The sequence below is a fragment of the Uloborus diversus genome, chromosome 1 (assembly GCF_026930045.1).
Source record: "Uloborus diversus isolate 005 chromosome 1, Udiv.v.3.1, whole genome shotgun sequence".
Lineage (NCBI taxonomy): Eukaryota > Metazoa > Arthropoda > Arachnida > Araneae > Uloboridae > Uloborus > Uloborus diversus.
The window spans coordinates 199,629,243-199,644,638 of record NC_072731.1 but is presented as its reverse complement, the minus strand read 5'-3'; the positions used below and the strand labels follow the sequence as shown (position 1 = coordinate 199,644,638).

General features: G+C 35.0%; 1 protein-coding gene across 1 annotated transcript in view; it reads right to left on the bottom strand.

Annotated features, from left to right (window-relative positions):
• The window catches only part of LOC129234114 (dystrophin-like), a gene marked incomplete at its 3' end in the record, with an annotated part of 333,560 nt that overhangs the window by 159,800 nt on the left and 158,364 nt on the right, over positions 1 to 15,396 (bottom strand). The window contains 1 exon segment of the mRNA XM_054868004.1: positions 12,899 to 13,077. Coding sequence (XP_054723979.1) covers positions 12,899 to 13,077 — 179 coding nt within the window.

Sequence of the window (15,396 nt, the reverse complement as noted above, 5' to 3'; positions counted from 1 at the left end):
ATCAAGTCACTGCAATTATAAAGCAAAACGCAGATCTGGGAGGCCGCGTGTGACGAAAAAACGGGATGATCGTCAGATCCAAAGACTAGCAAGTACCCAACAAATGACTGTTCATGAAGTTCAAAGCTCCTTGGGGCTTTCGGTATCAAAGGATACAATTCGTAGAGGACAATGGTTCACTGCAAAAAGAAAAAGAAACCAGCTCTAAAGCCACATCATAAATCACAACGAATGTTGTGGGTTCGAAAGCATATGTCATATGGATCGAAATGGATATCAGTAATATTTAGCGACGAAAAAAGTAGAATTTGTATGGTCCAGATGGCTGGACATCGTACTGGTATGACTTACGGAAGGAACCCAGATGTTTTTTTAGTTGCCGCCAAGGTGGTGGCTCTGTGATGGTTTGGGCAGAGTTTTGCTACAATGGACAAGTGTCTTTGACCTTTACCAGTGGTCGTCAAACATCACAGCATTACACTAAGACACTAGAGGATAATCTCCTACCATTTGCTGAGCTTATAGGGGGCCCTCAGTGGGAATTTCAGCAAGACAATGCTTCGATTCACACTGCATGAAACACAAAATCTTGGTTAAATTCAAATAATATTAAATAAAATAATATATATGATATTATCAGCTTGGGTATGGCTTGAATATGGGTGAGACAGGGTTGTTCTGGAAGTGAATGCCATCTCATACATATTTATTTAAAGACAAAGAAAATGCCTCTGACTTTTAAGCCAATAAGGATGGTGTAACTTTAGTTATGTGCGGCAATGCAGCTGCCTATTTGTTAAAGCCTTCATTAACTTATAAGTCAAATAATCCAAGGGCTTTGAAAAACAAAAACAAAGCCACCCTGCCAGTTCACTGGATGCACCACCCAAAAAGGCTTGGGTTACAAAAACCTTCACGAACAGATGGTTTGTTGAATCATTCACTCATTCCTCAGGTTAAAGATTATCTGAAGGACAAGGGTCCTCCTGATAATGGACAATGCTGGAGGGCATGCAACAAACCTTCTTGAGGAAAGCGTTGAAGTGTGCTGTTTGCCACCGAACACTATGCATAGCTGCCAACCTCAAGATAAAAAAAATAGGAGCAATGAAGGGAAAAAATAGGAGCACCGAGGGTTAAAATAGGAGCAAGAAATCGCGGCCATTGCTAAGCCTTCCTTCTGTACCACAAGCTTCTATAAGTTTTAAACACCACTATGATGCTTTTCTGAATTTTCATGTTTGATTTTCAGCAAAGCTACAACCAAGATTAAAATAAAATTATTTTACCAAAAAAAAAAGCATCGTCACGTAGCTACATAATGAAAAGTAAAAAAACATAACTGTTTGATTTAATAAAACTGCAATCTCTTTTTAAATATTTTTTAATGCATGTACGTGTATTAAAAATGCATTGCATAAGAACATATTGAAGAATAAAATACACAATTTACTTCTCGTGCTTGGAAGTAGAGCTCTTATGTAACTTCATAGTAAAGATCAATTCTCAGGAATTTTCCAAGTGGCCACTAGACCCCAAAACTTTAGTTTCCAACACTATCGCTAAATTTTGAAATACGAATGGGGGGGGGGGGTTACAACTTTCATAAATAAATAAATGAATAGGACTTAGCACATTCTAAAAGAGTATTATTCAATACTTTTTTTACACATGGAAAATTTAAGTTAAAATAGGTTTCTGATCTTTCTGCAAAAAAAGAATAAATAAATGAGAAGTCAACAGGAAACAGCAATTCAAATGAAATAGCTTCTACAAAGCCTCCAAGACAATGAGGATCAAATACAGATAAAATTTCCCTTTAAAAAAACATATTTTTTTCTTTGCATTTTATGTTATTTTTAATAGTTTGTATTGAGATAAATATACAATTCTATTTTCGGAAACTTAGGCGATTAATAGTCTCGTCTACTTACATTTTGCGGATGACCAAACATGGCGACTATGAAAAAAAAAGGGTAATAGATTTTTGAATTAGTTGCAAAAAAGTAACTATAAATAATTAATAATCCTTAAAAACTATAATTTAGACGAAATAATCAGTATGTAGTAGATTAGCATCTAAACCAATGAGGATAAAATAATATTCTGAAAAATTTTTTTTAAATATTTCAAGAAAATAATTAAGAATTTTCTGGAAAAAAAAAGGCCCATTTTGAATTATTTTCAATAGTTTGCATTGCAAAATGCATCTTATTCCGTTTTTGGAAACTAGGTCACTAAAAGAGACTTAAGTGCTTAAATCTCACAAAATGACCAAATATGGCGACTAAGTCAAAAATTAGGATAGAAATGTTTGAACTTGTTCCATACAAATAACTTAAAATCCTCATGAAACTACAATTTAATTGAGAATATTTAGCACAATAACTTCCAAAACAGTGAGGATAAGATGAAATTTTAAATAGTATGATTTTTTTCATTTCTCAAGAAAATTATTTAAAATATTTTTTAAAAAAAATGTAGCACATTTTACTTTACTTTAATGATTTTTCAGTTAAGGAAAACACCCAAATCTGCTCTGTCTTTGAAAACTTAGGCGCTTAGCACCGTCGACTTCCATCTTGTGAATGACCAAACATGGCGGCGATGTTTTACACGCGTGGAGCTGAAATGCTCTATCAAAAACTGATGTTCTCCAACCGTCGCTCTCCTCAGTGTTTATCCTGAAATGCTTCCAAAGCATCAAATTGTCTTTTCTTTTGTTGAGTTTGTACATAATTCCTGCCTTCAAGGATAAGGAAAATTCATCTGAAAACGAAAAGTGAAGAAAAGTCGAAAAATCGGAGTTTTTTGGAATAAATCGGATTTTCGGAGTACGCAATAAAAATCGGAGAAACTCCGGGAAAAACGGAGCACTTGGCAGCTCTGACTATGCCATTAATCCAGCCTATGGATCAGGGCATTGTTAAGGCATTTAAAGCCATTTATGCAAGGGAGTGTTTCCAAAACCTTGTGCAGGCAATGGACACTGCAAAGAGTGGAAAATATCAACCTGAAAGTACTGAAAGCAGTTTACAATAGCTTCTGCACTGCACAGCATAGGCACATCATTAAAAGCTGTGAAAACATAGACTACCAATGCAAGTTGGAAGAAACTTTAGCACAATGTCATGCATGACTGTCACTCCTTTGCTCCTGAAGACATTCACTATGAAGCAGTTCAAAAGGCAGTGGAGTTGACGAAGCAACGGGGTGGAGAAGGATTTTCTGATATGAAGGAAGAGGAAGGATATCAACAAGCTCATCGACTGCCATGGCCAAACTTTGTCAGATAGTGACCTTGCAAAATTTGTTAAATCTGCAAGTGAATACGAAGATGAAGAGAATGGAAAGGAGTTGCTTTGCCTGAATTTTGAAGTCCGTAACAAAAGAGCATATATGCAAGAAAAATGCTATTGCTGTTGGAGACGCCTCATCAGAATATGACGCGTTCCATTACCTTTGATAATCTCTTAGCATCTGCAATGGCTTTTTGCAACAATTTACTTGTCTAAGAGAAGGAAAAACTGAGGTAACCAAAGATAATATTCTTTCTGATAAAGATGATTGATCCACTGAAAAAAAACCCGGGCTGATCCTAAAAAAGCCGAAGATTAACTCATCACTCTTTCTTCTTCTGAAGAGTTGCCTGATGTGCATGCAATGTCAGGCGACTGATAATATTCTTATCGCGCTGCATAAACCTTCTTCATAATTTAAATTATAAATATATTTGATATATCTACTGTTCACAATGCTATTATAATGAGGTTACATACTGTACATACAGTAAGTACCATACTGCATTATTTTATGTTTCTCTCCCCCATTAATCATACATTTTGTGCTCCATAACAGTATTTTATGGTACAAAATAACGTTTTTTTCTGAAATACAGAAAAAGGTTAGTTCTTTATAAAATATACTGTAATATATAGTTAAGAAATGGTTTGAAACAATTTGACGTGTGTTTAAAAATGTATGAGATAATTGGGTATGCTCATAAAAAATTCCTAAACATACCTGTTAAACAACAGAAAATATTTATTCATTTTGTTTTCATATTAATAAATCTCATGCAGATGATCTTCTGAAAATTAATTTTCACAGCCATAAACATGCTTATATCCTTTTTTCGTTAATTTAGTTCCTTGAAGCTTCCGAATATAGGAAAATTCTCCTAAAGTAGTATTTTTAAGGGTTTTTCAAAGGCGCAAAATCTCTACGACAATTTTTTTGTGTAGAACAAAACCCGTTTTTTACTATTCTGGGAGTTAAAATTCAAATGGTTTAAACCTTATTTGCTTTTTAAAAACTTTCTACAACCCTTCTCTCTCTTTCTCGCCAAAGTATGTCCCTGGGAAATTTGGTGAGGATGAGACATAAACTGTGGATTTGTATAGAGAACATACGTACAAGGGTTTAAAAAAACTGATTTTATAAAGGGCAGAGTTTGAGTGGTAGCGAGATCTCTTGTTCAGGGCCTATACAGCCAACATTCCTCAGTCAGAGTGCGAAGCCTAGCTATGTAGAAGGCCTTGCATTCCATTTGAGAGAATTATTTAGAAATGCCTGTTTAGCGCCAGGGCTTTTTTTATTTTTTATTTTTATGGTAGAATTTCATGAGTAGTGAACAGTTATCAAATTTGCTTTTTGCTGGAATTAACTGGCAAAGAAACCTTTGAACTTACAGACAGTCCATAAGGAATATGCTATGGGGAGAATGCAAATGTTTCAGTCATTTTTCCACTTCAAAAAAAAGAGCAAATGTCAGTATTGATGACCAACCTCACTCTGGTCATCTTTCCACATCCCGCTGATGAAAATGTGCAACAAATTGGAAACATTATCTGCGAAGACCGACATCAGACAATTGACAAACTGGTGGAGCTGTCCAAAGTATTTTGGCCCCTATTCACCTAACCTGGCTTTGACTTATTCCCCTGAATGAAAAAAGTACTAAAGGGAGCCTTTTGTCAACATTGATGGGATGTTGAAAACACAACAGAAGAGTTGTCAGGCATCAAAAATTAATTTTAAAATGTTTTTCTCAGTTGAATAAAAAATTGGACAAGAGCATTAGTTTTAATGGAGAATACTTCGAAGGAGCTTAAAGATTTCAAAATTCAATTTTCTAAAAATGTGCAATGTCTTTTTAAAAGCTCATAGCAATCTTAGAAGAGTTTTTATTTTTTGTCACCTTCTAACAAACAGAATAACAGGCATTTAAAAGTGCTAAATAATACTTTCAATAGTGTAACTATGGGGTTTATCGACCCTGGCAAACTAAAGAAATTGCGCCCCCCCCCCCACACACACACACATGGAAAGTCACTGGAGGTCATTGTGACCTCCAAAAAAAATTTTTTTTTCGTAGATGTTATGCATGTGTCTCTAGCTCTTTTTTTTTCTTTTTTTGCAAGGTTTTTTTTTTTTTTAATTTTTTAAAGCATTTTTCAAATTCTACGATGAAAAAAAAAGAAAAAAAAATGCCTCCCGGGCAGCTGCGCCCCTGGCGAGAGCCACTCCTGCCAACCCCTAGCTACCCCTACGGAAAACTTTATACAAGTAGAGGATCAATATGAGTATTATATAAACTGTCACATTACCATCCACTGTTCCTAATCAGAATTTTTGTCTTTAATGGTCTGCCTAAACAGAAAAAAAAATTTTTTTTTTTGCTTGTTTGCATACATTAATATGTTTCTTGCATAGGCAAAACTTATCCTTAGCCTTTTTTGTTATTACAGTAGAACCCCTTAATAAGTATTATCCAACATTGCTAACAAGTTTTCATGACCACTAGGTGCAACTGGCCAGTCAAATAACTTTCAGTTTTAGCAGCAGTCATTGGAACTTTGTTAATAAAATTATAATTTTGTGTGTAGAGATTTCAAATCTTCCTGATCAGTTGTAATTGATGTTAGAGAGAAAAAAAAATTGCATTTGCCATAGCCATCTTTACTAATGAGTTGCATTTTACATTATAGTGCAATTTTGCTCTTGAGCTTATTAGCTTATTACCAGGGAGCGCAAAGGGATCACAATATTTGATATTTGCTTTTATAACTGAGTGCTCACAAAAAGCGAATTCATAAAAAAATCATAAAAATTCATCCTAGTTGCTTTTTTTCTTCCTTTTAATCACTGTACAACCAAATAAGTTATTTACTTTGCTTTGAACTGTCTGAATGTCTCTTTCTTCTGTCATTGATTTTGATACATAATTTTTAAATGTTAATTTACTCGACAAATTAAAACAAGTTCTGCTCATCCTTTGTTCTCAGGATTTGTGATTTATCACAAACCTTGTTTGACTTGGGAACGTTAAAGAAAATTTACCAAAAAAATATAAGTCGAGTTGAAAGTCAAAGCCATAGCTAGGCATTGAAAAAGGGGAGGGCACCTGACTTGCATGGAAGGGCACTCCCAGAGATGCCGACTTAAAAAAAAAGATATTGTGGGGGGGGGGGGCATACAGGGGGGTCTTCCTGCGGGAAATTTTCGAAGTTTGAGATGAAAAATTGTGAGTTTTAAAGTTTTTTAAAATCATTTTAAAGTCATTTAATCAACATTAGAACCCAGAAAACTCTCGACAAGCCTCACACATATTATTACTTACTGAACATATTTTTTGGATTTGAAAAAAAAGAAAAAATAAATACAAACATGCAGAGTAGTACAATTTTGTAAAAAGATAATTTAATTTATGCATATTTTTTAAGACCACTTGTTTTTTCATTAGTGATATCGGCTAAAATATTCAAGTATAAACGTAGTCTCTCAATGTCTAGGTTATTTTTTAAAAAACTCACTGCAATGACCTGTGTGAGTCCAGTTGATGTAAACCGCCCAATAATTCAAGATTGCATCATTTCACAAACCTCAATGCATTGCTCTGTAGTACTTTGGGATTTTGAAAGTATGTGGTGATCTGGCTTCCTTGTTTTCATACCTCTTGGGTATACGTCGATTCCGAGGAAGCAAAGGATTATCATTTTGTAAAGGTTTTTCTTTTAAACACAATTCCCAAAAGAATTCAAAACTATCACGCCACACATTTAATACACAAATCAAATCCTCATGTATTTTTTCCTGATCAGCAACACTTAGATGAGCATGTCGCAGCGCTGCCCACCGGCAACAGACTTATCCCGTAAGTTCGCGCTCTGGGACAAATTCTAAGTGTGCTTGCAGCACCGTAACACTACCATCATTCACACCACTCGTTTTCAGTTAACCTGCTTGCTACTGTAATAATTATTTGTTTTAACTCATTACTGAATGTATTTTACAAGATAAACTATCTTCTAACAAGGAAAATAAAACATAAATTTATGAGTTTAGAAAGCATAATATAACTAATAATTTTCTTGATTTATTGGGGGGCTCTGCCCCCTCAAAAATATTTTTGAGGATGCTTGGGCCCTCTCGGGTCCCATGGAGTTGGCACCACTGCTATGCCCATGAAAGCAAAACTGTCCTCACTGTTTTCAAATCATCAGTTGAAATTTGTCAGATATGAACTTTTTAAGAAGTGGCCTCCTGTGACCTGCTATCAGGAATGCCCCCCCCCACCCCCTCCATACTTGCTTCTTCTCCCTAACTTCAATCCTGGCGACGTCCATATAAATCACTGTATTAAGATAGTCAATATACACTCTATCGCAAAATAATATATGCACCTGGAAGAATTAGAGCCACAATCATGAAACTCGGCACAAATGCAATGTTTTGTCAAACATTGGTTCCTAGCACCTCCCAGGATCAGTACTCATGAAAATTGTCAACAACAAAGTTGAAGAGCTTTAAATTTCCTTCAATTTGGTATGCTATTTTGTTATATTTTATTCAACCAACCAAAAGTTACAGAATTTCAAACACGCAATTTCATGGCAAAAATTGGAACACTTGCCATTCACAAATTTCAAACTGACTCAAAAGGATAGTGCACTTACTCTTTCTCAATGAATTCGACAATCTTGATGGATAATAAAGAAGTATTTGTGGATTACGACAGCACAAATAATGTTTAGGGAGGGACGGTGAAATTGTGACTTTTTAATAAGGTGGAAGGGGTTTTCTTTTTGGAGAGAACCAAAAAGATGTGACATCCATTTTTTTAAAACGAATATGTTTATAAAAATTAGTTTATGAAAAGTACTTTGTGACAAACAGGGAGGGGGTCAAAAATGTTGAAAAAAAGTGTAACATCATTTATGGACAGCCCCTTATCAAGAAATTGGACAAAGATTAGCAGAACTAATGATATGCCGTTTGAATTAATTCTATACTCATGGCATTATTTAATGAAAGTAAACTGAGGAAGTGCAGAAAGTCAGCACATCCTCAGTAAGAAATTTGTTCGAAGTAATTAATAAGTAAACATACTGAAAGTCCCCTACCAAAGCGGGGGAGGGAGTTAAAGCTAGGAAGGGAGAGCCAAATTTTGTGGTTTTCGATTATATCTAGGAAACGCCCGGAAAAATGCGTTTTGAATAAAAGTGAAAGTTAACTAAATTTATTATGAAATCGTTTTCATACATATATGTCATATTTGCGTTCTTGAAAACCAATGCTTTTCGGGGGGGGGGGGGGGAATTTCATTATTTTTGTCTCAAAATATATGTGCCAAGCAGGCGCTCAAGGGATCTTGTGCAGCAATCATGTGATAAAGACCCCGAAGGTTTTCTGTGTCTTGAAAATCCACCGACTGAACACTTGAACTTCAGATTCAAACTTACAAAGAAATACGAAGCCTATGCCCAATAACCGCGACACCCAGCTGACAAGCTATCAAAAACTATGAAGTTCTAGCATGTACTCAATTTCGTTATTCTTATTGAAATGAATATGTGACGCTATAGCATGATAATGAAAATTTTAATAATAGGAATGAGGTAGATGTAGCTGATGGGAAGCAACTTTTTATGATTATAGTTTTTGTTACATTATTACTAATCATATTTTGAAAGTGTTTATATGGAATATGGACTGAGAGTAATTAGAAAATGAAAATATCATCTTTAAGGTGACATCTTGGTTTTATTCTGAGGCAGAAGGGTCATGTCACCAGCAGTGGAAAAATTGTTCTAAGAAATTGGTAATGTATCAATGTCATTGTCATCCCCTTCGTCCGTGATATTTTGATTCCGTTGTTGCAACTGCCCTATGCAAGCTCGCGACAGAGTAGCTTAACAATGATTTTTTACAAGTGATTTTCGGTCACTTGTAGAAAAGCAATCGGTCAAAATCATCTTCAAGATTCTGTCAGGAAAAACACCCGATTACGAGAGTTTCGGCACAAGTTGGTCATTCCTCCTTTCCCAAACCCCCAATCCAGTATTTCACCATTAAGTTCCTAGCTACAGGTGTACCTGGTGGAACGGCAGAGTTGGAGATCAGTCTTGATGTTTGCAGGTAAATGATCTGTAACGGAGCTCGTAGAAGGACTTTCTGTGGCTGGAGCACCATACCATGAGAGATACATATGACCCCAGCAGCCTCAATGGATTCAGGGGAAGAACTGTTGATATATACCTCAGATACACGTTGTTTGATTTCAGATTTCTGGTACATTTTGAGAGTAGAATCTTGTGATCAGTTAGGAATTTTGCTATCAAGAGAACAACCAGGAGGACTTCCTCTCAAATGATAGCTACCAAAGAATTTTGCCACGTGATTATAGCCGTCTTTGCAATATCAAGGTCAACATCAGCAAAAAGCTTGGAGAGTGTCTCGTTTTTCAAAAGCTTCATCATTAGCGGATTTGTCAGATGACTGTTATTATGAAAGTTGGACAGAGACCTTCTTGTTTAACCATTGTTTCAATTTTCTAAGTGACATTGATGTCCTTATGATGTATACTGTTGTCTCTTTTTACCTAACACTTTTGTAGACTAGGTATCCTCAGTAACAACAAAATCAAATTAAATTAAATAAATGTTGTTATCAATTTCCTTAAACAGCATGTATGGTGCTGACTTTCTGCACGTCCTCAGTCCACCAATTCATACTGCATATACGTTATTTTGTAAATCTTCATCCAATTCCTTGGTAAAGGGCTGTCCATAAATAATGTCAAACATTTTTTTCAACATTTTTGACCCCCTCCCCATTTGTCACAAACTACTTTTCATAAGCTATTTTTTTTAAACATATTCGTATTAAAAAATACTTGATGTCAAACTTCTTATTACTTCCTTCTCCCTTGTCACAAAGTCACAATTTCACCCCCCCCCCTCCTTAAACATTATTTTTGTTGGAAGAATCCACAAATACTTCTTTATTATCCATCAGGGTTGTCGAATCCATTGAGGAAAGAGCAAGTGCGTGATCCTTTCGAGTCAGTTTGAAATTTGTGAATGGCAAGTGTCCCATGTTTTGCCATGAAGAAAGTGTGTGTTTGAAATTCTGTAACTTTTGATTGGTTGAATAAAGTGTGATGAAATAGCATATCAAGTTGAAGGAAATTTAAAGCTCTACATCTTTGTTATTGACGATTTTCATGAATACTGATCCTGGGAGGCACAAAGAGCCAATGTGTGTCAAAAAGACAGAATTTTCCGAAAATCATCGATTTTTTATAACATATACCCGGAAAATTATTGGAAATTTGACAAATATGTGTAGAAACAGTTTCATAGGAAGTTTATTTAGCTTCAATTTTTATTTTAAACTCATTTTTCCCACTGTTTCCGACATTTTCTTGAAAAACCCAAAATTTGCTTCCTCCCTCCCTCCTACCTTTAGATCATTCCCTAAAGGTGGGGACTTTTCTTATGTTTACTTACTAACTACCCCTAACAATATTCTGAAGTCAAAAATTATCGCATATTCCATGCACGCTACAATGTGTTCATTGACTGGACATTTACTTTAGTGCTCGAATTAATTGGGATAAAGCTATTATTTCACGAACTTTCAAGTTGATTGCAATCCAGCTATAGCAGGTCTCACTAAGCTGTTCTATCTGCCAAAATGTGATCTGGATGTGTTTTGATTGCTTTACAACTGGTTTAGATGATAAAATATGAGATTCTTCAGATCTTTTCTGTGAGAAGAGGAAGTTCCATTTTGCATTTGTTCCTTTTAGTGCGCTAAAAAAGGAAATACAAATACAAAAGTGACGACCAGCAACAGGCTCTGGGCCCAGCAAGACGGGTGGCTAATCCCCAGTGAAGATCAAATGGCCCTCTTTAAAACTATCTACTCCCTTGCTCATTACCACCTCTTCCAGTAAGCTGTTCCCAGGTTCCACTACCCTGCTATAATAATAATTTTTCCTAATATCCATGTTAGCCTGAGATTTAAATAGCTTAAAACAATGACCCCTTGTCCTGTTTTCACTGCTTAACTTCAGCCCCGTAACATCTTTCATTTTAATAAATTTAAACAACTGAATCATGTCCCCTCAGTCTCTTCTTTGCTCAAGACTGTACATTTTTAGCCTTCTAAGCCTGGAATCATAGTCTAAATGAGAAAGTTCATTTATTAGCCTTGTAGCCCGCCTTTGAACCCTTTCCAATACATTAATATCTTTCTTAAGATAAGGAGACCAAAGTTGAACAGCATACTCCAAATGAGATCTTACCAAACTTCTATATAAGGGCAGAAGAACTTCTTTAGATTTGATGGAAATTTATAGCTGTAAAAAATACTGCTCCTATGGTTGGTATTAGAAAAAGCAAACATCAAGGAGAAGAAAAAAATGTCAAAATAGGATAAGTTTCTACTCTGAAATAGCATTATTAGATCTACAAGAACTAGCCAATACCTTATTAGGTATTTATTGCCTATTGATTTGAAATTCATTGTTTGAGACTGAGTTTTCACTGTTGGTCAGAAAAGTTCAATTTTCTAATACCAACTACAGGATTTTTTTTATTTATTTATTTATTTTTTTACTGCCATTGATATGTTCCTGCCAAAACTGATAGCCAGACCTGCTTAGAAGAACTGGCTGGAGCGAGCTGGAAACCAAATCCCTGAAAAAACATCTTTGTCCCATTTTTCTCAAACACTATGGTTTTATAAAATAGGCAAGATACATATGTAAAAAAGGAGAGTTGTAGAAAAACAATTTAGATATGTTAAGTAAATAATGCAGTGTATAAATCAATTCAAACAACACAATGTAACTAAACAAATATTATTAAAAAACAGAAAAAGGAAACGAACTCATCAGTCATAGATAAATCTGTAAAACAAAAAGTTAAAGTTCCAATTTCTAATTTATACTAAATTTTTAACTCAAATAATCACACTATTATTAAGAAATTTCTTGCAGCCTTAATATTTTTAAAATGCCTCATTTGAGCTCTCTCATCTTCCTTACTTCAATGAAAAAATTAATTAGCCTAAAAATTTAGTCAAGTTCAGAATTATTTGTTCAACTACCGGTTACTATAGGGAAACTCTGGTATAAAATTTTTGCTCAAAATATTAGATAATTTTTTTAATCTTGATAAAAATTAGTAATGGAATATCATTAATAGCGTATAGCAAAGTTTAAAAAAAAAAACTTTCGTTTTTCAAAATTGAATAAGTGAATGTGTCTGTTCAAGCCATAGTGCAAAAATAGTTGGGTACTTTTATGATAAGCCAATACTTCGGAATACTAAAACTTTTCATACTGTTCTACCGATGTGAAACACTTGATTTACACACCTGTACAGTAACAAATGTATCCTACCACAAAGCAGCTACAGAAGTTATTCACCGATAGATATTAGGCGATTGGTACATTTGTTTCCAAGAACTCACACTTGTATTACATCTTATTTTTAGACTTGATGCTACACCAAGTTTAAGAGATTAATGAAAAAAACATGAGCATTTTAATTTATTTCACTGTTTGAACTGGAAATTTCTTAATAAATTGAATACAGAAACTTACTTGAACTTTTTCTAAAACAGAAACAATGGCATCTTCATCAGTGACATCCACCACCTGCATTTGCAAATTCATATCCTGGGTTTCCAACCAATCTTGCAACTCACATAACTGATCCGCCCAAACTTTTCCAGGGCCTGAAGTAGGAAGAGTTCCCCCAAAAGTTGTTCTTGACCTGCGGGCTAAAGACAAAGATTCTAAATTAAGTGATTATCATAAAGATCCCATACTATGCAGTTGTAGTAAGTGCTTCAAAGTCAGCGATTTTATTAGTTTAAGTGCCTAAAATAATTTGTCATCTTATTTACACAAGGGTGCCCGAGAAAAAGGTTCAAGGTGCAAACTTGCACCATTGGAAGTTTCAGGGGAGAATTTAATGAGCATTTTCCTCTTTTTTGTGGGGTACTCTGTAGTGTTGCCGGATGGGTCATCACTACTTGAAGATGGGATTAGAAAGGGTGGCCTTTTAACAGATATTTAGGTAGGAACGGGTTCATTGCATATGCAATGTAATGGGAACATCAGTTCGAATTCTTTCCTATCGGCTCAACTTACGACATTATTGTATTATTTTCTGTTTGTTGAAATCTATCACGGAATTAATTCGGAATTTATCCATATATTTGAAGATATATCACAGATTTTTAAGCTAATTTTACTTCTTTTTACATTATACAAAGAAGTATTGTAATTGCAAAAAAAAAATTCAAATGTCAGTCTAAATTTCAATTTTGCTCACACCTGAAATGTACCTAAGAACGAATGGATGGTCAAAATTTCCATTTTGAATATCCCCAAGTTATTTATCACAAGTTTTCTTGTGACATCTATATGTGCGTATGAATGTACACTAGGGTGCTCCAAAAAATGAAAGTCGTTTTTTTTAAACGCATACCTTCTTATTTTTTTCCTTTTGTATCAAAACCGTTGTAAAAAAAGTTTCATGCAATTTGAAGCATGGTAACCCATGCCGACTTGCGCCTAAAGGCCTAAACGTGTAAATAGAACGTGTATTCATAAACAAGCGAATGCTGGCGACGTGATACTTTGCGAAGCTCAAAGCAGCTGTAAATAATGCACAGAAAACAAATGAAAACTTAAAAACATATGTTGGGGGCGAGGGGGGGGGGCTTATCCATGGCAATTTGCAAACTGTCAAACGTGTAAGTACGAATACATTCCGGTCAGCGAGCACAGTATAGTCCTTCCATAGGAAACGAAACATGGCAGTGGAATTGCAAAGTTCGTAAAAAGATATTTTTAATAGGATTCGCGTAAAATACCAAATTACGGGCTTGAAACTTCCCTTGAACGGACAAGTTCTGTCTGTTTTGTTTTACGACATTCGAGAAGTAAATTTAACCATCAGTGAAGGTGCAAATCTCGCTATTCAGGAATGCATCATCTTTTGGGAAAAGGCACGCATTCCCACCGAATCATTGCCAAATTGTGTGAATAAACTTAAAAACCTGTATCAAATTTGAAGAGACTTACAAAAAAATGCAAAGAAACTGCAAGAAGTATTCAGGCAGTGCCAACAAGAATTTGAGAGCAATTTAAACAATTTATTCAATATTGCATATGCTGATGCACTTTGGTTAATCAAAATAGAGGAAGATTTGATTTTCTTGCAACTCCAAAGAGAGCCCGGCCGATGTGGTCACTTTAGGTGGAGCGGATAAAAAACTGGCCGACAAAGAGGAAAGGACTCGCCTTTGAGCTGTCAAAGAAGAAAACAGGCGCACTAAATACGATTCCGCTTCAACATCCTTGGAATTTTATGAACTTGTACAAGAAGATTCCTCTTCGAGCTCTAATGAGCATATTAATTCAGAAGATTTCTCTGAAACATATAAATCAGTACCTGGAACAAGTATATTAGAACCTGGAGCAAGTATATAAGAACCTGGAACAAGTATTCCAGAACCTGGAATAAGTATTCAAGAACCTGGAACAAGTATTATCAGAATGTGGAACAAGTAAATATGTAATGAGGAGCGATTTTATTATTCCAAAGTCAGTTCCTTCATTGGACAGGTGTCCAAGTATACGAGATTATCTGTTTATTCTTGAAGCTACTTGACGTACTTGGGTGCAACATTGATGAATTTCCCATAGGTAAATCATCAATTCAAAGAATTCGAATCGAAAAGTGGAAGGAGCACGAGGAAAGAATAAAAATTGGTTTTTAGTACGAGGTGCCATATGTAGTGAATTTACCTTGGAATATGAAACTGTTGCCTACTTTGGGTGCTAAAAAATCAAAAGAAGATCACTTATCTATAGTTATTTCATATGGATGTGAAGAACAACTCATTGTTGAGTCTAAACTGGAAAATTCTACAGGAAAAGAACAAACACAGGATATATTTGAAAGGCAGATTTAGATTGGAATCTCGAAGACAAAGTTAAAACTCTCTGTTGTGATACTACAGCTTCCAAAACAGGACCTTTAAGTGGTTCTTGCGCTATTCTTGAGCAAAAAATTGATAGAGAAATGC